Source organism: Chelonus insularis, unplaced genomic scaffold, assembly GCF_013357705.1.
Source record: "Chelonus insularis isolate UGA/USDA-ARS -01 unplaced genomic scaffold, ASM1335770v1 contig_399_pilon, whole genome shotgun sequence".
Classification (NCBI taxonomy): Eukaryota; Metazoa; Arthropoda; class Insecta; order Hymenoptera; family Braconidae; genus Chelonus; species Chelonus insularis.
In genome coordinates, this window is record NW_023276554.1 from 2,172,302 (window position 1) to 2,195,798 (window position 23,497).

The following is a 23,497-nucleotide window of genomic DNA, read 5'->3' on the forward strand; positions in this document are numbered from 1 at the left end:
CATTGTTTGGAATGTTTATTTCAAAATACTCCCATTCCTTTTAATTCTTAATTGTTTTTATTTTTTTTTTTTTTATTTCAATTAAATGAAACTATTTAAATACAAAGAATTTCAAGGACGTTTATTTTAAAGGGCAGAAATATTTTTGGAACTGGAATTTAATGATTGGTTCTTTTTCGGAGTTTAATAAAAGAATTCCAATAAATCAGTCAATAGAACATTTAAACATTCATTATTTTATTTTAAACTAAATTTTTGGTTTTTACTATTCAATACAATAAATGCATATTTATCTGAAATAATTATATAATAAAATTTTAAATGCAAGAAATGTTTTTTTTTTTTTTGCAAGAAGTAAATCTTATTAAAGAGGAATTAAAATACAAATATAAATGAAAGGAAGTAGTATATTTTTGTTATATTTTCTTCGATACCTTGTTCTTATTCACTCCGATTCAGAATCTGCAGTGTGACCCCCACTGGAATTCAGGCCGCCATTTTACATGCCGGGGATCATTTGATAGACGGTGCGAATAATCAGGAAGCTGTTACGTCGATCTCCCAGTGTATTATAGACCAGGATTAATATCAGTTATTTAAATGAGACAATATTAATCAACAATAGAAGCGAAAATAATTATGATAATTCATGTAAATAATAAATAAATAAATCATGCAAGAAAGAAAAAAAAAAATGAGAAAGCAATTGTTTAGGTGGAAAAATAAAGTAAACTGTCTAGACAAAATGAAAAATGAATGGAAAACTATAATGTGGAAAAATTTCTCGAGACGTGTTATAATAAATGCAATGTTATTTAGGCGATACTAACAATAAAAAATAATATATACTTAAGGGAAGAAAATAAAGGTGGAGAGTCTCTCGCGAGTCTCATTAATTGTGGATCGCAATCCATGTCTTATTGTGACCGTGAGAGTATCGCCACCACGTGCTTTATACCCGGAATGCTACAGCTATATATTTATGTACATATATGTGTGCAATCCATGACCCAAGCGTGCGATCTCGGATCTCTCCGCTCGTGAGAATCGCAATGCCAAAGGGGATTGCAAGGGAAAGGCAAGACTTATTCGGTAAACATTTTACTTCCTTCTTTTGGTGTTCAATTATAAAAAAAAAGAAAAAATTACGAGAAATTTAATTATATTTCATATTTAGATTTTTGATAATAAAATGAATGATGAAAATTCACTGGACAAAAACGTCTTTGTTTACTTTGTTATTAAAAGTATTTTGCTGAGTTGAAAAAATTTCCATTTTTTTTATATTTTTCATTTAAATTCGTCTTTTAGATTTTTTAAAATATTTTTTTTTTATACCTCAAAAGATTTTTTTTTAGATCAAATACAAATTTTTTTTTCTATAAAAAAAAAAATAATTTTAACATAAAAATGATGAATTTAAATGTAGTAATAAAGTTGTATTTTATTTTGATAAATTTTATGTCATATAAATGGGGGAAAAAAAATAAGTAACGATAAAAAAAATTCAATTTATACTCGACGATTTTCTTGAAAGGTTTATATAAAAAAATTACTGCAAAATATTCTTTTCATGAAAAAATATATATTTTCTATAGTGAAGTACTAGTGCATGGCAATGCTTTTACGATATTGCATCTATCATTGTATTTTATTATATATTATATTGTCAGTTATCGATAAAAAAAAAATTATTTTCTGATATCGGATGTCAGTTATGATAAAAAAAATTTACTACAATTTTTTTTTTCTAGTAAAACCATTGATAACATCAATTAATAAAAATTTATAATATTAAATAATTTATTTAATATTTACACAATAATGAAAGCGTATGAAAAAATTTTTATAATTATTAAATTGCATTTTATATAATAAAACTATTTTCTAAATCTATTGTTCTGTCAAGCTTAAAAAGCTAGATCGAATATGAATCATGATGTTGAGTGAATATAAAATAAAAATATTGTAACAATCATTCGATATAACAACTTTCAAATTCACCGAATAGAAAGATAATTATTGGAATTATTGCATTTATACAATACTTTTTACTTATCTAATACCTTCATAATTGAATGGAAATATCCACAGATTTATTGGTATTAATTTTTAAGCTTTTTTTTTTTAACTTATAAACATTTTTTAACTTGCCATAACGAAGTTATTATAATGGAATCGATTTTTAAATTCGTAATTTTATAATGTCATGTATATTGTTTATAAAAATAGCAATTTGTTATAAACAAAAAATTTTTTTTTTAAATATAAAGTAGTGCCTACATCTAGATTTTATTATAAAAATAATAAATATTATGCCATTTTATAAAAATAATTATTTTATTCCAATACTCTTCCATCGAAGTTTTAAATTAACTAATAATTATTCATCACAATGAGTTTCAAGATAAAAAATTTAATTAATTAAGCGACACATTTAATTACAAGGCAACATTAATTTATTTCAAATTCTTTTTTAATTAAATCGAATTTTTTCTTAATCAATGCAATTAAAATTTCAATATTAAACTAAAGGTAGATATTGATTTTAAAAAAAATAAATTACTTAATCAATATTTTCTCTTCAATTTAAACTTTCATTACCATACTATCCTATCAACCCTACTGCCAAAGACAAAGATAATCAAATTTTGATGAAATTTTTGTCATCAAGGATCTGTATGTGAGATTTTCTCAATTTTATTATCCATCCTACTGAGTGTATATGACAAACTGACAGGTTCCCTTTGCATAATATTGATTTTCTTCCTGTACACGAGGGTGATTAACCCTCTCTGATGGCCATCAACATGCACTTGGGTTCATTGACTTCATTACAAAAAAAAAGAAAAAAAAACGAAGTCTTATATTTTTTTCTCTCTCTACACATGTGAAACATTACTCAGTCAGAAAACTATCACCATTATGATGATTATTATTATTATCACCATTTGCCTCATATTTTCTCCTTCAAGATTAATAGTATAATATGCAACTCATTAATCACTTTTTATTTTTATGCAAAACATTAACAATCACTCAGAAAATAAAAATTTAATTTAATCAAAAGAGTCCTAGGGAAAACTAAAAAGACTGTGAATGAATGAGAAAAGTTTATTTTATTCCAATTGACAGATATTTTTAATTGGAAAATGCGGTAGGATTGAAGTAAAATGTCCCTGACAGCGCTGACCTACTCTTCTGGGATCTGATGATTAGAGACACGTAACGTCTCGCCTCGTTGGCTCACTTCCGCTTATGTTACAGGTAATTTCACGAGAGTCTGTATAGCCAGAAGATCACCTTTCGAATCTCTAAAGACCATCAAACTAATCACGACTTTCGTTTAATTCTCATACACGATGTCTATCGTAGTAAACACACTGTGTGTAGTATTTTGATGTCTTTCATCAAAGAAATAACTTGAAGAATGATAATATAATGTTGGAATGATATTTATTTCAAGTGGATGGATGGCAAATGAACGGTCTACTTTTCCGCGTGTCACTGAGATCGTCGACCCTGTCTGGATGTCTGGAGAGTGCACAATTCTTGAAGTAGTTTTGCCCTAATCGACTTGGTCACTTTGTCTTCCAAGAAATCCATCCTCCGAATCCGGTCTCTCTTTCGCCGTTGGCATGTTACATCTTTTTCTTTGCTACCACTTTGTGTCTTCTTCGATTCCTCTTCTTTCCTACATTAACAAACTTTTTTACTTCATATACTTACTATGTTTGTCGCTTAACTTCTTCTCTTTGTCAAACTTTTTGCTTTTAATAAACTAGAACACTTGCTTCCGACTTGAAAACTTTTTTGCTGGCATAATCTTAAAATTATTACTTTCTTTAATCCATTAACGACCATTAAGAGAGGGGTAATGGAATATGAAAATGCTTGTTTCTAACTTGAGAATATTAATTTATTTTCTCTAGACTATTTTTTGTGTTTATTTGTTGGTGATAATTAATTATTTGCATTTCTTTTGTCTTTATTATTATTGAAAATTATTTTTTAAATGTCTGTATTAAAAACAATGTAAAAAAAATAGAGTAATTCATTTTTAAATGAGCAAATTACTTGGAAATTAATGAAGTATGATCACAGCTGGTTATATTTTTTTAGGTGGTGTAAATTTTTAATTTTTCAAAGCTGATAAATAATTGAATTTTATTCAATTACTTGTAAAAAAAAGTTATCAACAATTATACGTGATTAGGTACCTTTACATAAACATATGAAGGCTTGAAACTAATATAAGTTCTGGTTTATTTATATTTTCATAATTTTTTAGAGTCAAAAAACCAGGGGACAGTTAAAATTACTTTTTTAATAATGTTATTAAAATATTTAATAACAATAATTGTTTAGAATTACCTATTTTATATGAATAATTCTTGAATGAGTCTGAATTTACTTCATTATGAGCTACAAAAATCATTTTGCAAATCGAGCAAATCATGTTCAGAACATTCATTGAACTGCTACCTAGGAAATAAAATTGTTGATTAATTAAAATAACTAGACTGTTACAAAAAAAAAATTGAATTGTTTTAGACATTTTATCAGACATTTTTTATCACCATTTGTCAATGATTGTAATAGAAATATCAAGATAGACATTTGTTGTGATAAAAATTTTAACCACGGAATTTTATTCCATGTGAAAAATTTGATAACGAACATATTTCGTTCTGTGGTTATTTTAATAAACCAATAAAATCCAAGCATAGTATTTTCAGGTGGTAAAAATTCCATTTCCAGTCACATATCACTTGAAACAAATCTGTACAAAATTATTCATTTGTTATTTCAAAGAATTTCCTACATACCTAAATAATTATTTTAAATTAATTAATCAAACAATAAAATCATTAAAAAAAGAACAAATAAATTTTTATTATAATTCATTTTCTAAACTAGATAACAATTTAAACATTAAAAATAAATTAACTCTATATTTATTATTAACTCATAATTTAAATAAAATAATTAAATAATTTTTCCCACATTAAAAATCATTCGATTAAAATTTGTTACATTTTAAAAACCATTAATTCACTCACCAACCTAAAAAAAAAAGTTGTATCTTTTAAATTATCACTTACAAGCTATATTTTATTAATCCATATCATAATGAGACATTGATGGCTTCGACTTGTGTGTTCTTAAATGAGTGAAAGATGAACGATAAACACAAGCTACTTTGGCATCTTTCCAAGCTGAATATAAAGAAGTTCTATAGTATAGGCACATCAGTTTAAAGTTTTATTATTCTTATTTTTAATTTTCATCACACCATTTTACTCTTAAACTTTGAGTTCAAATTTAAATGATTTTTATCTTCATTGGTAGTTTTCTAATTACAACTTATCAGTGATATCAATAAATGACATTATGGTGTATTTCGTCAACTGTTTTTTCAAATTCTAGTAATAGTTTGCCTGAAGAAATAATTCTAATGGTTTTTAGATAATATTAATAGTCATAAATTGATTCTCTTGGTAATATAAATCGTTTTATCTTAATAGTAGAGTTTAAATTTATTGATACATTTGTTTTCTGTTTCAGATAAAAGTACCAAAGTCAGCGAATAAAAATGGGTTGCATGTCACAGTGTGCCAAGTATTTTCTATGTTTATTCAACTTTATATTCTTTGTAAGTATTTAATCGTAATATTAAAATAAGTTATGGACATAAATGTAACATGGAATTCATGTTTTATTAATTAATTATCTTGTTTCATCACGATCATCTATCATAAAAATAGATTCAAGCCCATAACCTCAATGAATCAAAGTATTTTATAAATAGGCTCTTCGTCATAACATGCAATGGATAATTCAAATGAACAAGTTGTTTATTATTCTTCTTATTACAGATCGCTGGTGGAGCAGCCTTGGCTGTGGGAATATGGTTGGTTGCTGACAAAAGTTCCTTTTCAAATCTCGTTAGTAAGGTTGACCATTTGGACGTTTTGGTGAGCAGTGTAAATATAAATTCATATTCATTATTTTCTCATGCATGCCTATCATTATTAGATTAATTACAATTATCAGATATCTGATGAACACATCAGAACATATCCATCACGGTTATTGATACCAGAATCAAACATTCTTGACCAAATTTTTGATTTTTACTGATCATAGTTTGTTTTAATATTCAATATTTTTTAATAACATGTTGTGAAGTTTGATAAAATTTTTTTAAAGAATTGAAATCGAATATTGAGTTTGAAGTTTGATAAAATCAGCTATGAAAAGGCTGATAGACTTAATGCTCTGGGATAGGCATCAGCAAATCTCTTGGTTCCAGTTTGTCGAATTGTTTACAGAACAATCTGGTCTGCACTAGATTGTCCAATTTAACAAATAGCTTTTTGTTGTTATATTTGTTGTGGTCATGACTTTATCCAAGTCATTTTATTTGCATTCCAACTTCAAATTGCATTTTGAAGATTTTTGTTGGAGAAAAGATCAAAGATTCTTTTTATTATTCATGAAAACTTGACAATATTTATTGATATTAAATATCTGCAATAACATTACAGTATTATTAATATAAAAAATAAATATTTTATTATGAAATTATAAGTCATAAATGAAAACTTATAAGTTACTGATTCAATAACAGGAAGTTTTAATTTAATTCAATAAAACAAAGATTGATTCAACAAATAAGTTTAACTAAATGACTTGATGATGTTTTTAATATAAAATTTCTTTAAATAAACCAAAAAAATTGAAGTATTGATTTATGTTTTAAAAAAAAACAACTCTGAAAATGAAAAAATTTGAAGAGAAAGTTTAAACTAATGGAAAAAAACTGTGATAAATGGGCCCATAAAAATGTGATTGAATGAATTTATGAAGAAATTGAATGACAAGGAAGCACCACAAGTTTTTCATTAGAATTTAATTTAAGACAGTGAGTACAGTATATTTAGTTTGCTTAATCTTTTCTTGGAGACAAGATACCATTAAAGGACTATGCAAGCCTTCTTCGGATCTCCTTTCGACCACCTGTTCGCTTCATTTTACGCAACTCTGCTGTGCTCCAAATACTCAACATGTTACTTTTTTTTTCATTTTTACCTGCGCCCATTCTTCCAAGTCTCTTATTCATCCTACAAACAAATTCAAAGACGGTTTAAGCCTTGAAAAAGATAATTTGTGTGATAGAGATAAGGATAAAGGAAGGGTTGGATGAGGAGATTGTTATCATCAAGTTGAAGTATTTTAAACTGTGGATTTATTAAGTGGAGTAATTATAACAGAAGGTAAAACAAAAAAAAAAGTTAATAATAATAATTGGAAAAAAGACGAATTTATAATCATCATTGCAATGATTTCATCAGAAATAATTTACGTAATTTGATCGCTTCTTTCAGACCAAACGATCGAGTCAACTTTCTTCTTATTCTCACGAATCGAACCACTGCACCACGCCCTCCAGTGCCCTTCACTTTTAACAATATCTCTCTCATTATTATCCTGGAATTCTGGAGCTAAAGAAAAGGGCACTACAGTCACGTCAAGATACTCTCTGCTTATACTACTGGAAAATTTAATTTCCTATGAGTCTTTGATGCCATTCCATCTCTATGCTCAAGAATAAATGTTCTCTCGTGGTTTCTTTCAATAATATTAAACCTTCTGAAGGACATACTAGTACACTTTTAACATAAAAATTAATTTTTTTCCCACATTCATCTCTTCATTTATTATTTTCTTTCATATTATGAATATTAAACTTTCTGTGCTACTTTTCAATACCAGTATTAATATTGAATAAAAAAATTATTGATTAAAAAATTGATATAAAAAAAATAAGAATGTTTGAATAAGTAATTATTAAATGTAGATTAAATCATATTGAAATAAGGAATTTACATTCTTTGTGGGAGGATCAACAATCTCTAGCTTCTTTTGAAATTTTTCATTCATTTTTTCTATTTTATTCAAAGACGATAAAATTCAAAGTGAAAAAGAAAAATTGGAAATTTATTATTCTATTAATTTTACTTTCTATAAATAAGTCAAGAAAATAAAATAAATAATATCATTCAATAATAATCGATAATTTATTAAATAAAATAATATACTGAGAAAATATTATTCAAATAATTACCATTAAATTATAGCAACTGTATATTATATTTAAATCTTAAGAACGATTGATCTGAAAATGTTAAAAATACTTCATGTGTCATTTTCAATTTTTTATAAACAGAGTAATTTTTTATTTATTACGTCTTTAAGTATGTTTAGCAATAAAAAATTTACTCATCACTCTAATAAAAAACATGATACTTTAAACATGTATTTACTTGAAAAGAAGAATTGTGTTGAAGATATACATTCCATTACAATTGATTCTTTAATTGGAATAAATTCGTTTCGATTTCTATTCTAATGTCGTTAACTGAATTATCAGTGAAATCAGTGGTAGCAAGTAAATATAAAAAACATGAAAAACAGTTAGCAATGAGTTGTTAACAACCAAGCTTTCTGTGCTAATTATTATACCCCTACTATCAATTCACACGTCCTGAATTGTCGCTTTTATAATTAATGTGAAAGGACACGTGCCAGGACAAGTAAGTCAGTGAGACATAGTACTCAGTAATTAAAATTCAAATTGAATACAGTGTAGATCACCGAGAAATTTTCATGAAAATTACCAGAAAAAAATAAGACAAATTAAAAAGGAAACTTTAATGTCATTTGAATTAAAAAAAAAAAGAATAAAAAATCATATGCTTTCTGAAATTTGTTCTTGAGGATTTTTGTTTAACAAGAGAAGAAGATTTCTTTTTGTCCTGGTTGATGAAAAAATGATGTCATTATCCCTAGAAGATGGTTGAAAAGATGGATTTAAACGAAAATATTAAGATATGACTGAATTTAAAATAAAAAGAAATAAAAAAGTTTTTTAATTAAGTAAGCTCAAGAGAAGAATTGACATGAGACACTGTTTGTTATTCCTTTATTACACAGTCATAGAGACAATTCAGTAAAAATTCTTTATTGTCATTTTACACATCGTTGATGATGATATGAAAGCGTTTATAATTATTCACTGGGGACTGCACGCATACGTCAACTATAAAACAAATACTTTCTTATAATAAGCATTATATACTTTCAACAATGTTTTTTTTTTTACTTTCGATGGAAAGTCTATTCAATTTGATAATCATATCAATTTAACAACAAAAACTATCAGGAGATATTACCAAGCCAAGAAATAAGTGTCTATTATTAAAGATTATTTTTATATTAATATAATATTTGATGATATTAAATAGTAATTTTCTAGTGTTTTATTATTCATTGTAAAACGACATGTTATGTAAGGCATCAGGTTATTATTACTTGAGAAATACTGATGATTAAATATAATTTATTAAAATTGTGTTCTAAATACTTTTTAAGTACCAGTTTAGGGTAATAATTACTGTTATTTATGATCATTTGTATTGTTTAGCTTTCAATTTTGTAAATAATAGGGATATATATCTTGTGACTTAATAGCTGTAAAACTGCTATGAATGGCTTTCCAAGTTGTAAAATTGTTGTGACAAAATTGAAGAATTCCAAGTGATCCAAGTCTTGTTGGTGATGTATCTTCCTGGACAATGAACTGAGAAGTGTAGTGTAGAGTGGGTGTGGAAATCAATAAAGAAAGACTTGTACTTTGAAGAAGTTTGGAAAAATCCAAGAAAAAAAGAATCAACGATAAGAAAAGAAGGGTTGAAACAATCTTGAAGATTCAAGCTTGGTAACTGAGCAAAAGTTATGATTTTTTTGCTGCTGTCATCACGAAGTTACTTGGAAGTTTTTCAAGCTGTACTTGCAGTGGTGTACATGTTGGATAGGATGGAAGTAAAACCGCAGTATGGCTATTGAGTTACCAAGCATACTGTCATGTTCATGACTAGTGAGATTAGATGTGGAGAAAATAACAGAGGAGGATTCAACTGGAGACAGCAGAAGTTGAATAAGATTTATTAATAACAGTGAATGAATAGCAATGGGAATAGAATGAATTGATAAAATTTATCTTCATGTCAATGTGATGTTTGTTGACATTATTAATTTTATTTTAAGAATTAATTGATGATAAGGTCAATTGTTGGTTATAGTTTTGAGGATTAGACGAGAATTTTTTATCATTCAATATGATTGATATTTATATCCATGGGATTATTCGATTGAAGATTATCTGAAGATGATTCATTTTGAAGATTAAATTTTGGCAAACGAATCTAGACAATTCTATAGACAATTAATCTTGGAAATAATCATGATTTATAACTGATTAGCTGTAATGTTAAAAATATTATGGAATAGAAATATTATTATTCAATTAGGATAGAGTTAATAAAAATGTTTCATTTGATTGAGATAACATGGAACTGAAGTTCATCATTGAGTCTTTATGATTCATAAAATAAATAAAATACTCAAGAATTATTATGGCCAATGTTACAAGAAGATTAATCATTTTTTAAAGACACTTTTCATACTATTGATAAAAATATTTCAATTACTTGTTCAGAATAATTATTTTTCACTTAAGCATAGAATAAAAACAATTTAACATTCAAAATGATGGATATATTAAAAATATTTCAATCATTTTAATGGATATTATTTATTTATAAAAGGAAGAAAAGACAAAAGAAAGCCTTGGAAAATATGTAAGAAAAGATAAATCATATAAAAGTTTGCTCTTATCAACATCTAAAGGTTATAAAACAAAAAATAACCTTGACAAATTATTATTAATATTTTTTTTTTTAATGTCAATAAAATTTTAATCATCTAAAACTCCTCTACTGCAACTTATCTATGTTGTAAAAATTCATATCACATTAGCCAATGTAATTATTTTATTCTAAAAGAAGTAGACATCAATCATGTTACTTTATATACCATCAAATTATCCCCATCCTAAATAACACACTGGCTCCATGCAAGAATATAATAGAATTAATACCTTATTCAAGGTTTTCTGTATTTTTTATAAATGAAATAAGGTCAACATCATATATCAATGCATACAAAGTGCCATCAATTATCAGATTATGGTAGTAAACAAATATTGCCAGGTATAATTTATAAAATATATCAAAGGAAAACAACATTCTATCAATATAGGATTATTATCCTTTATTTATTTATTAAAAAAGAAGGTTTATTATCATTATATGAATTTAACATTTTGTGTATTACAACTCCCACGCATTGTTAACTGAACACAACAGCTCAATCATCATATGTGGGCACATATTATTGATAATTACATCATAATTTAAATATATTCAGATCAATTTAATGATTTTATGCTATAATTTATAAATTAAAAATACACGAGTGAGTGTTGTGAAATATTGTACTTTGATTTGAAATGGAAAAAAAAAACAATGGAGTAATTTGAAAAGAACTTGAAGAGAATAAAAAAGACTTGTAATGATACAGATGCAGACCTTGGTTATGTAAATGAATCAAGCTGTAGTGGTAACGGTTGTTCAACCTTTGCGTGAAAAATATGTCAACAGAAAGATATTATGTGTTGTCTCGTTGTTACCTCATCTTCTTACTCTTCTCATCAATGAAAGGGAAGTGGCCACACCTACGTATCTGTATGATACTCGAGAGAGCACTTGATGATGCAAATGGTAGACTGTAAACAAGAAGGTTTGCTCTTCAGCTAGTGTTTGAGCTCTGCATTAGGATTCATTGCGAGACTCGTTCTGCTCATTGTTACATACATGTTATATTGTATGTATTTCATGCAAAGAGGTCATGGCACTCAAGCTTTAGTCCAAGCTTCTGATGCTTATGTGTTGCTGTTCAAAAGACACTTGGAAGAATATTATGGATGAGAGAAAATGACCGTTTAAATCAAATGATATTCCTATCATTTCTTAATTCTTTTCTGGGTTATAATCAAAGTTTGATGTTAATTTAAAAATATAATGAAGACCTTGAAGAAGAATTTCACTCAATTTGCTTCTTTTTTGTTGACTAAGTTTAATGAATGATTATCTAGTTAAATACACACCAGGAAGAGTATCAAGAAGTAAACTTTTTCTATTTACTTAATCACTCAGCCACTTAATTAATGGTGATAATATTGTTGTCAGGAAATTGTGTTGAAAGTAAAAGTTGGGTTTTCTAGGTTGCTACTGCGATACTTGGAGTAACACTGATTTTTTTTACTAGGAAATAAGATCCGATTAAATTACCGTATTCACTTGTTATCATGATTCAATCATGTGGTGTAAAGAAAAATATCAGTCTACAAAGTCTTAGCACCCACATCATAATCTTAACCATCTATAAGTATTATTACTGTTTAGAGAATTATTTGAATTTTCACATTGGAAAATATTAAATGACATTTTTACCAAGTGAAGCAATTATTTCAACATCAAACAAATTATTTACTTAATTGAATTTACTTTATAAACAATAAATATTTAAATAAGTTATTTAAGTATCTGGAATAAATACATCCTAATAATATTTTTATTGAAAACTGTGGGAACAAATAAATATCATAGGTCAACATTGAAAATGGAACTTGATGATTGAGTGTTTATTTAATCAGAATTCTAATAATTTTTTGCACTCCATTTTTTAACTTCTCATTAGGAAATTATTGAAATATATAATTTAATATTACAATAAAAAAAATAAAATTTCAATTAATAATAATTTTAGCAAGAATGTAGTCATCACTTGTCAAAATGTGTTGTCTGACACTCTACAACATAGTTGGAGCAAACATATCCTTAATTATGTAAACATTAAACATGTCTTGTCAAATGGGAATGCACTTGAAGAAAGGTACTCATCGTTTATTACGCAAGTACTTGAAGATAAATGCTCCAGCAATCTTTGCTGATTGCGTAACATAATCCATCACATTAAATATGTAGAAAAAGCAGAAGAAGAAGAAGAAGAAGAATAAGTGTGTAATTGAAATAAAGAAAAACATGTTCTAAAGTCAAACATGGAAAAAGTAGTCAATTATTCCAACCACGTTTTTTCCTCTAATATATTTTCAAACACGACAAATACAATTGAAGACTTGATTTCTATGCCAAGTGATGAGGTGTTGTATTGTGCAAAATACTGGATATAATAATGATTCCTTCTGCAGCCTTGATGAAGAACCTTCAATAGGAAAAATCCGCTCGCACTTAATTAGTCATGTCATGGCATGAATAATTATTAGTTGGCCTTTCTAACAAAAAAAATTACGTCATCTGTGAGAAGAATAGTGCGTAACACAGGTTATAATGAAAATATCAGCAGAGCACACGTGATAATTATAACCCATATCTACAACCCACGGATGGTTTAACCACGTTTGATCCAACGTAACAAGCAAAAATTGACGATCTAGTAATAATTAACCTTTTTATCCACATATTTATAACATTGCCATTCTAAAATGTCGTCGATCATTTTTTTATTATTACTTGTCTTAAATTTAGTCATGTTCAAGTTTTTATTAAGTAACCTTAGTTAGATATTTAATTAATAGATTTTTTAATGCTTCATTGAAACTTGAGCTATTTATTTTTATAAAGAAAAAATTATCTTCAGAATATGGAGATTTTTTTTTATTGGATTTTGAAGATAAGCCTTTTTGTTGTACTTCCTGAGATTATTATTAAACTTGTAAATAAAAATAGTATGTACAATGAAGAAAGATATGATAAGGAAGAGAAATGAAAATATTATTATCATAGATAAACCTTTATAACTTACGTTTTAAATATGATTATTAATTTTTTTTTTCTTCTTCTATTAGGTATTTACCCATTAAGACCTGTGGAAGGCACAGCATAGATAGGGCGAAATTAACTGTTTATAAACAAATTATTTATAAAAATAAAAATGGAAAAAAAACCCCAAAAAGGTGCATTTTTTTTAACAATTTTTTTTGCATACTAAAAAATAAAAAATGGTGACGACAATTTCTAATGGGAAGTTAAAAATTGTTTAAATATTCATTTTAAAAATAATTATTAGCTATAGATCTTGATGAGTTAATTTGTTTTTAAACCATTGTTATAAATAATCTGTTAATAATAATTGGGGGAAAAAAGTAATTACAATTCTAAGAATATTTAAATTAAAATCACAAATTAAATATTGCAGTCTTGTTTACTCTTTTTCTTGAAAAGAAAAAGCTATATAAAATTGTTTAAAAGAAACCGTAATATTTCATTAAAATAAATATTTTCTGCTTTTAGTAAAGTTCAGTCAGAACAATTTAATTACAAGGAAATGAAACTTTCTTTACAACTTCATCTTTCTTAAGACAAAATAAAAAAGAACTTTAAAATAATATTGCACTTTTATAGGACTTATAAATTTTCTTCAATATTTCCTGAGGATTATGATAACTACTAAATCTTAATCTAGTCTGCATATTGTAAATGACAAGACTCATTTATTACGACAACCCCTTCTCATAATATCTGTAAAAGACGTTAATTACCAACAGAACAGTGACCAGTAGACTTTGAGATGTTGATAATAACAGAACAGGCAAATAATTAGTACTGAATGCTCCACTTCATTCACTGACAATTTGCTGTTGAGATTGATCAAAGGTTCATGTTGCGTGAAGCGTAAAAAATTTTTAAACATCAACTATGATCAACTATCAAGAGTTTGGTTTAATTTGTTCTCTTCATAATTGCTATTGATTTAAATATAAAAATAGGACAGATACTTGGAGATGCTTAACACAAAATATTAATTGTCTAGAACAAAAAATACTACATAGTGATTATAGTAATCAGAATATTTTCCATGAAGATTTAATGATTGCTTCAACACCCCTGGCATACATTGAATGCAGAGCATCGATTTACTTGATTCTCTCGTCCTGATTTACTAGTCGACTTTAAATTTTTCACCATTGTTATTATGTTTTTTTTTTATTGATAAAATACTTGACTGTTCTAAATTACTTCTTCAGAAAAGATACCTTAAATATTCAAATGATGATTAGATGCCACTGATGCCTCGGAAGCATGATAATTATCAGATTGGATGGCATTGTGAAGTATCGGAAATTCTGTACTTGAGTTGTTGATTAATATTTCGAGAGCTACACTGAGGAACAATTTGATACCAGTAATTACCAAAGTGTATCTAATGTTTGTTATAAAAAATTCCAATTACCATTTGACAATTATAATTTATTTTATTTTTACATCAATTAAATAAATAATAATAATAATAAAAAAAACAATTCAAGACTTTAATTTACGTTATGACCTAGTAGAATAAAATGTGCCAATTAATTGTTTTTTTTTGTTTATTCTCTGAGATTATTTTAATTATGTCTTGTTATTTTGAAATATCAATTAAAAATACATATCAATAATTTTTAATTACTTTTTCAAATCATTAAGAATTATTATCAATCACTTCAGGTGACTGTTAATAAGTAGTTAAATATTATTAGATAAATATTTTTTTTACATCATAAGAAAAAAACATGTTCACAACAAAATAATTTGTTATAAAAAATAATCATGAAGTAATAATTTATCGTTCATTAATTAAACTCACCATCAACATTCATGTATTTTTAAAAAAAACATCATCAACAAGTTTATTTTCAATTTTTTATTTTACGACACAATTTAATTTATACTTGTAAATTAATTCTACCAAATTGGGACACTTTGTTTATATTACTTCAACAATTAAAACAAAGAAAAAAGTATCATCAAATAGCAGGATTAATTTCTTTCTCTCAAGGTTGATTGATAATTATACATTACTACCCTATAATTATCAACCCTAAGATACTAATTTTTGGAATGCTTTACTAATATCACCGGATATCATTATAAGTGTAGGTATAATTAGCTAGTTAACCTACATCCGAAAACCTGTAAAATTCAATGAAGGTCACCATAACGAGCCAATGAATTAAAACTGAATTAAAAAAAAAGAAATTGATAAACTAATCCATTTATGACTTAAGTCAGTAACCTATTGAGAAAAGCAGCTTGTCTGACTAGACGTTTTAACCCTGAATAATGAGGTTTACACCTGTTCGAACTCCCACATTTCATAACAAGAAGCAAGACAGCTACTGAGTGCTGTCGTCGACCGTCGACGGACGATCGATTGAGCTCCTCCCCTGGCCTGTATAATAGAAGCTCACTTTATACTTGAATACTTAGACCTTTTTATATCCACTCATGTCCTAGGACACTTATACCCATCTTCCATGTCATTTATAACACCTGAATGTGATAAGATCGATAACTCTCAACTACTACTAACTAAATGTTTACGTGCTCACTATCAACAGGTGTCTTAAATATTAAGTAATTTTTCTATCTTTATTCTTACCATATACTTCAGGAAGTTATTATTATTTACTATTGAAGGGTCATTATTATCTTGGAGTTTGGTCACATATGATGATACCTCATTTGTATCAATAAAATTCGATCAACTTCTGATCAATCTTAATTGAAACTAAAATCTTTTAGAAATAAGAATTGATTTATTCATTCAACAGGTGCTCTTTATTAACTCAACACTCCTTACTTACTTTTTATTGTGTCATTTCCATATATCGTTTTATGATGTAGACTTAAATTATTTCTATTCAATAAAAGATAAAAAATTTATCAATTAATTATTTAATGAATCAAGATGATTTTTTATTTCAAATAAAAACACTTAAATAAAATGCATAAAATGTTTATTGATGAATTTACTGATAACTTCTGCTGATAATGTGCTATTATTAATTATTTTAAAATCATCTATGAGTCTGTTTCAATATGGTTATTAAACACTATTGCCTTTATCCATGATTAAAAATATTGCTGGCAAAATATCAATATCCAATGATCAATGTTCTATTGCTGAACAAGAATTAGTTTATCATCAGTATCAATATTACATTCCAACTGTCTAATTCCAAATCTACTTTGCAAATTTCAACTTCTGACTATGTTTTATTTCAAAACATTTGCAAGTGTTAAATTGCAACTACAATGTGGCAGATCGAAAGTAATTCACTTGAGTAGTTGAACACAAAACAGTTTCCAGCACAGAACGTGTTAAAAACAAGAATTCTCAAAAGAACTTCTACATTTTATTCTGGAATGAGATGAATATTTAAAATTTAGGTCATTTTATATTTATCTTTAATAATAAATTTATGCGAAAGTGAAGTTGAATAATATAAAATAGTCAGCTTTATTAAATATAAAAATATTAAAAACTAAATTTCCAAAAGCTTATTACTTACTTGATTTTGAAATTGGGTCATTAAATATAAAAGCTCCACCATACTTATGTATTTGAATTCACATTTTTCTAGGTTGATACTGAATTTAGGTCAATTTGGCATGATTTATCTTTTCAGAAAGGATTGATATCACTTTACAACAAATGAAATACCTAAGGAGCTTTGTTTGTATCCATCACATTATCCATTCTCTGTAAAGTAGATTTTTTTTCTGAAAAGAAACCACTTTCAAGCTAAATTTTATGTCCAAAGTTGCTGACCTAATTCCAAAAGCAAGCTCCCCTTTAAAATTTCAGATATCTTTTCTATTGTAGAAACTCATTTCCCCTATTTTTCATCAAAACTTAGCTTGTATTTTTATCACATAATTTATCTAAAATATCAAACAATTAATATTCATTATTCTAATATATTTGAAATAATTTCATTACAGAATCACACGCACGATGATGTCACGAAAATGATCTCTTACATCTTGATTGCTGCTGGAGCTTTAACGTTCATCGTTAGCTTTCTAGGATACTGTGGTGCCATGTTCGAGTCTAGATGTTTACTCTGTGTCGTAAGTTCGTTCTAATTATTCTAATTAGTCAAATTAATTTCCTTCCAACATTAGTTAAACTTTACTTTAAAAATATATCTCTAATGAACCAATAGAAATCAAATAATTTCTCAACTTTTGCAGTATGGAGTTCTTATTCTTGTTGTGCTGATCTTAGAATGTATAGCAGCTGGTTTGGCATTTGGTCTTAGAGGAGATGTGAGTATAACACTATTTGATTTTATTCTTATCACGTATTCTTGATGATCTAATAAAGCAAATTACTTTCTAAATATCTATCTTCAACCAACTAATTAAATTCAAAAATTATTTTTAAAATCTAAAAGATAATCTTTAAAAGATTATTTCCAATTATTCTGATTGAATTATTTATAATTAATATTGTTTTGATTTGTAGGCTGAAAAGGGTACGAAAGAATTCCTGAAGTACACAATAAAATACTATGGATCGAATAGTCCATATGAAAACGCTGGAGCTGTGACGCTTGCGTGGGATGGTATCATGAGACAGGTAAACAGGAGTTATAATTAATTCTTTTTATAGTTAATACATAGAAGATAGAAGAAAAAAAAATGTATACATGCATCCTTTCTTCCGGTTTTTAATATGATACGTTACGGTTAATGCTCACAATTATCACAGCTGGCGAACATTGGAAATGGATATTACAATATTCTTGATTGGCTTTGTAGATGCATTGCTGTGGAGTTGATGACTACAATGATTTCCGTAATGCTTTGAATTCAACATCATCAGGATACTTAGTACCTGGAAGTTGCTGTATATACTCCAATGGTGATATGCAGGATCCAAACTGTCCTACAAGGCCATCAGACACTAACTCTTATTACATGCAGGTGTGGTATCTTATCTATTTTATTATCTATTTGGAACTCAATATTAATCAAAATTAAAAAGGTTAAATCTATTTAAGTTTCCTATATCAGTTTATAAATAGTATTTATAAGAAAATAAAAATCAATAATTTTGAAATATAGGTTATTGATAAGATTTATTTAATGTTTTAGGGATGTTACAAGGCTATTGTAAGCACTATTCAAGAAAATGCAGCTATAGTGATTGGGGTAGCAGTAGTTTTGGTATTCATTGAAATTCTTGTCATCATCTTGGCATTGTATTTGGCGTGCTGTTATTGGCGTCCTCAACATGGTAGGCACGGCATTAAAGTTGACTTTAAATCATAATAATTTTAGATCAAACCAAAGAGTTACATGATAAAAACTTAATTTAAGAAAAACAAATACTCATATGCCATATCATGACAATAATGCACGCGGTTTTGTTTTTGTACAATGATGGTTTAAATTTTTATTTTTTATTTGATATTATTGTTTATTCTGTTTTGGTTTTTTCTATTTGTGGATACTTGAATTTGCAGTTTATCGATGCGTAGAGCCACCCGGCAACGAGTAGAGACACACGGGAATGCTAAAAGTGGGGCCCACCTCGCGAATTCACTCGAGAAAAACGAATGAATTATTTATAAAAGATATCATTCTTTTATTTTTATTATATTTTTCTTCTTTTGTGGGTTCACTTGCACTCTCGAGTGTAGAAAAACCCACATAAAAAAAAAACAACAACATACATGAGAACGTTGTAATAGCGTTCCTAATTTGGCAATAGCTTAGAGATGAGTCACGATTGTAAACGTCAATTACGTTAATTGTTACGTTCTAAATGCTGTGAATTGAGATCCAATGCAGACCGTATCTTCTTCCGTTTTTTTCTCTCTTCTTTTAATATTTATAAATAATTCTTTCAAGCTTCATTTCTTTCAATTTTTATCCCATGGTAATAAGCTATTGATTTTTAGCGCATGCTCGTGCAACGTTTTGCCCAACAAATCAATTATTTCTAATTTAAATGGTTTTTGACCTAAATTATAAATAAAAGCTAAAGACAAAAAAGTATATGGTGGCGGAACAGTACGCGATATTATTTAATATTAAAATAACTGAACGTTGATAATAAAAAAAAAAGCTCCATCTCTCCAAGCAAAATTCGAAAACAAATATTTTTCTATTGTTCTTTACATTCTTTTATCATTTACTATCTCTTTTATTCCTATATTTCGCTCGCTTCGCAAATCTATTTACAAGTAAAGAGCAATACGTTCTTTTAGCTTGCGTAGACGTGTCGTCAAGGCAGGCCTGGTGAATTGGTGATGGTGAAATAAGAGGATGATGGTTCGGTGAAGTATATAAGCCTTCCTTTATTTCCTACCCTCATCACTAGTTATAATATCATTCTCTTTTTTATTCTTTTATATTTATCATTATTACGTGTAATGTTTGAGCTCTTGTATTTAGCTCTTCCTATTCGTTCCCTCTCCTCCATTCTCTTTCATACTGAAGAAAAACGGGATGAAGGTGTCAATTGATCGTTAACCTCCCACGGAACTCTGTCTTCTTTGCATTGCCTGTATTCTCCATCATCATCGCGCAAATCTCCAAACTTCAGACACGTCTAACAGAACATGTAACAATAAGCATGATGATGTAGGTAGCTTTTAACTATTCCGACAGTTCATGCATGTGTTTCTTTTTAATCAATCCTGATTGAGGCTTTGTCTATTTTTCCGCTATTAATATCAATCTAGATATTTATCCATTTTTGGTTGATTTACCTTCATGAATTTACATAGACGACAGTTTGGAACAGTAATGAGTGTTAATGTGGGCTAAATGTATTTTAAGATGTGAATAGTTAATCACCTAGCTTTTCTGTGTTCTCCTGCACCTATCTGATTTGATTAAACACAAGCTGTTTAATCGATTTAATCTACCCTCCCTACTAGCTTTGATGAGATAGAATTCAATCATCGCCTGGTTAGATTTCCCTTATATCAGCTTTTTTTATTGAATGAAATTTACCTAAATATTCGTTCGAGCTCACTGTATTACACCAAACTGTCGATCAACATTTAATGTATTAAAAAGATTATTTTATTTCTAAATAATACATTTTTTTTAACAAAAAAAAATTGTTCAGTTAAAAATGCTGCAATCAAGAAAGTTGCTTTCTTTTTCATTTACATTGTGTATACTTCAATTTTATTTTAAATCTCTGTTTTTTGAACTAAAAAATATTCCAAAGTATTTGCATTAAAAAAAATGGGTAATAAAAAGTTGATAAAATCACAATGTATGTGAGAGAAAGAAGAAAAAAAATATATTAAGCTGGTTTTACCATCAACTTTTCAATAAAAATTCGATATTTGAGCTTTTCAGTAGAATTTTTTGCATGCTCCAGTATTTTCTGACCAACACTCTCCAATAACATAGAACAGAGTAGCATTTCCAATAGTTACAAACACTAAAGATATTCTTCTATATTGGTATAATGTTACAAAATTCTCTGAAAGGTGGTGGTAAAACTTGACGTCATTCTTGATGTGCACAATAAAAAGAAAATATATAAAACAAATCCTAATATTTCTATTTTCTGTTATATAACAAAACAAAAAAAAAATTAATTAATTGCTATTTCTTTATTTAATATTAATAGTGAATTGATTACAAGCACTCTAGAAATTCTAATTGCAGTGGTAACTGGGTGGTTCTGCTGCTGACGAGACGTAAAGAGCATGGATCTGTTGAGTAGTGCCTCCTAGCATTCGCACGTTGAGCCCGTAGAGGTCCTGTGCCTTGCTTGCTTGAAAAACAGAAAGAAAGATACGAAAAAAAAAATAAAAAATAATAAAAAAATATTTTATTAATATGTCTACAATTTTGTGCACAAACAAATCAGTCTCAATCTACGATTCTGCAAATTAATTATTTATTTAACAATTAACAATTTAAAAAATTATATAAAACAAAAAATATTAAAATATTATATAGTTTAGAAATTTACATTAAATAGCTGGCTATCATATTAAGACAAAAAAAAAATAATTTTGTGCAACTTCAACTTCATTCAAACTTCTAGAAAGTAAGACAGAGATTACTGTAATTGACCGAAGCGAGGTTACACGGAATACTTACAAATCTTTTGTTTATATGAATAATGCATTTCTTGTTATCATTATTACTTTAATAATCTATATAAATGTATAGAAAGTCAAACAAATTCTAGTAACTTTAAAACTATCTTATCAATGAAAGTTAAAAAATATTTGTAACTTGTAAACTGCCGTGACTCGCATCTATCAATAAATATATTTTTTGTTGTTCATTTGTATAAAAAACAAAGAAAAATTCCAAGATGAAAAAAAATATAATAAATTATATTACGAGTCGTTTTTGCGTTCAAGATTTTTAATAATATAGATTATGAACGATCCAATTGTGCTCTATTGGACGTTTACTATTATTATTATTATTATAAATTATAATGTTTATTTAGAAGTGTATAGGTTTTTTTTTTAACATTTTGTAGTTTATTATAATATTTAAAAGTAAAACAAAAATGTAATAAATTATATCTTTGTTTATCATTCGCACGCACTTTTTGATAAATAATTGTATTTATTTTCTATTAAATAATTACTCAATTCACAGCTCCTTATTTGTTTTCACAGTATTCGTGACCGTACCTTTAAATGTACAAAAAATGTTCAGCATTTTCATTCCTTCATTGTAGGATTTAGTATATTATACAATAATGTTAACCACTTTTTCTAACATTTTATTTGTACTATCGTACAAAATGTTCTATGTACGTTTGGTGTTAAAAAGCTTTTGTAGAAGTTCCTTGTCAAGATAAGACAAAAAAAAAATGTTTGATCAGCATTATTATTAAAGTTATTAACTTATGTTTAGTAACATTTGGAAGTTAAGAATGCAAACGTTTGGCAAGAGATTAAAAAGCAATTAATTTGTTTCATCAAGTTTATAAATTATATTTATATGTTGTTTGTTATTTTGTTTTCCAAAATGTAGTTTTTTTTTAATGAGCACATAGGAGGAACAAATAAGTGGAAATTACAATAAGAACAAAATGTATTGTTTTAAAATAATTATTATATATTTTTTTGTAAGTTTAATAATTTGGTGAAAAAAACAGTAAATAACTGATTATATTTAACTATGAAATAGTCATGATTATAAATTGACAGCCAATAATATGTATTAAAACAGTTAATAATCAATGATAATTATAACTATTGATGTAAGTTCATTCGAAAAAAAAATGAATTGTAATATAACATTCTATGTCAGTTTATCCGTCTTTAAAAAATAAAATAAATAAATCGTTTACTGTTTAGATTTCAAGTGATATTATAATTGTCCATTGAATAGGACACAGAAGAGGAACATATTTGACAGAAATTGTCAATTATTAATAACAAAAATGTATTCACACTTGTTTAAACAGAGACTGATAACCCGACCTAAAAGTGTATATATTTGACTACACGTAATTACTAAAATATAAATCATTAATATTATTAAACTATTACTATCTTATATACATAACAATAATATTAATATTCTATTAATAATAGTAATTAATGATTCATTAATTTGTTAAGATTATTGAATGTTTTTTTTGTAAAAAATGTACACACAGAATAAAAATAAAAGTTTTATATTATTCTTATTCGTGAGAAACATATTGTGTTTTAATTTACATTCTTACAATTACA

At 26.9% G+C, this 23,497-nt stretch overlaps 1 protein-coding gene across 4 annotated transcripts in view; it reads left to right on the plus strand.

The window, feature by feature from the left end:
* Positions 1–21,596, plus strand: part of Tsp66E (Tetraspanin 66E) — a 33,169-nt gene extending 11,573 nt beyond the window's left edge. Inside the window, exons 2-10 of one of the 4 annotated variants that reach the window (XM_035085225.1) lie at positions 5,569–5,656; positions 5,880–5,978; positions 17,754–17,882; positions 18,006–18,080; positions 18,280–18,393; positions 18,576–18,740; positions 18,912–19,053; positions 20,030–20,103; positions 21,453–21,596. In XM_035085225.1, the coding sequence (XP_034941116.1) occupies positions 5,597–5,656; positions 5,880–5,978; positions 17,754–17,882; positions 18,006–18,080; positions 18,280–18,393; positions 18,576–18,740; positions 18,912–19,053; positions 20,030–20,064 (819 nt within the window). In that variant the 5' untranslated portion in view covers positions 5,569–5,596 and the 3' untranslated portion in view covers positions 20,065–20,103; positions 21,453–21,596. Of the gene's footprint in view, positions 1–5,568; positions 5,657–5,879; positions 5,979–17,753; positions 17,883–18,005; positions 18,081–18,279; positions 18,394–18,575; positions 18,741–18,911; positions 19,054–19,282; positions 19,736–20,029; positions 20,104–21,452 lie in introns of those variants that run through there. The other 3 variants (XM_035085226.1, XM_035085228.1, XM_035085227.1) reach the window with 3 other exon arrangements.
* Positions 21,597–23,497: the final 1,901 nt, after the last annotated feature.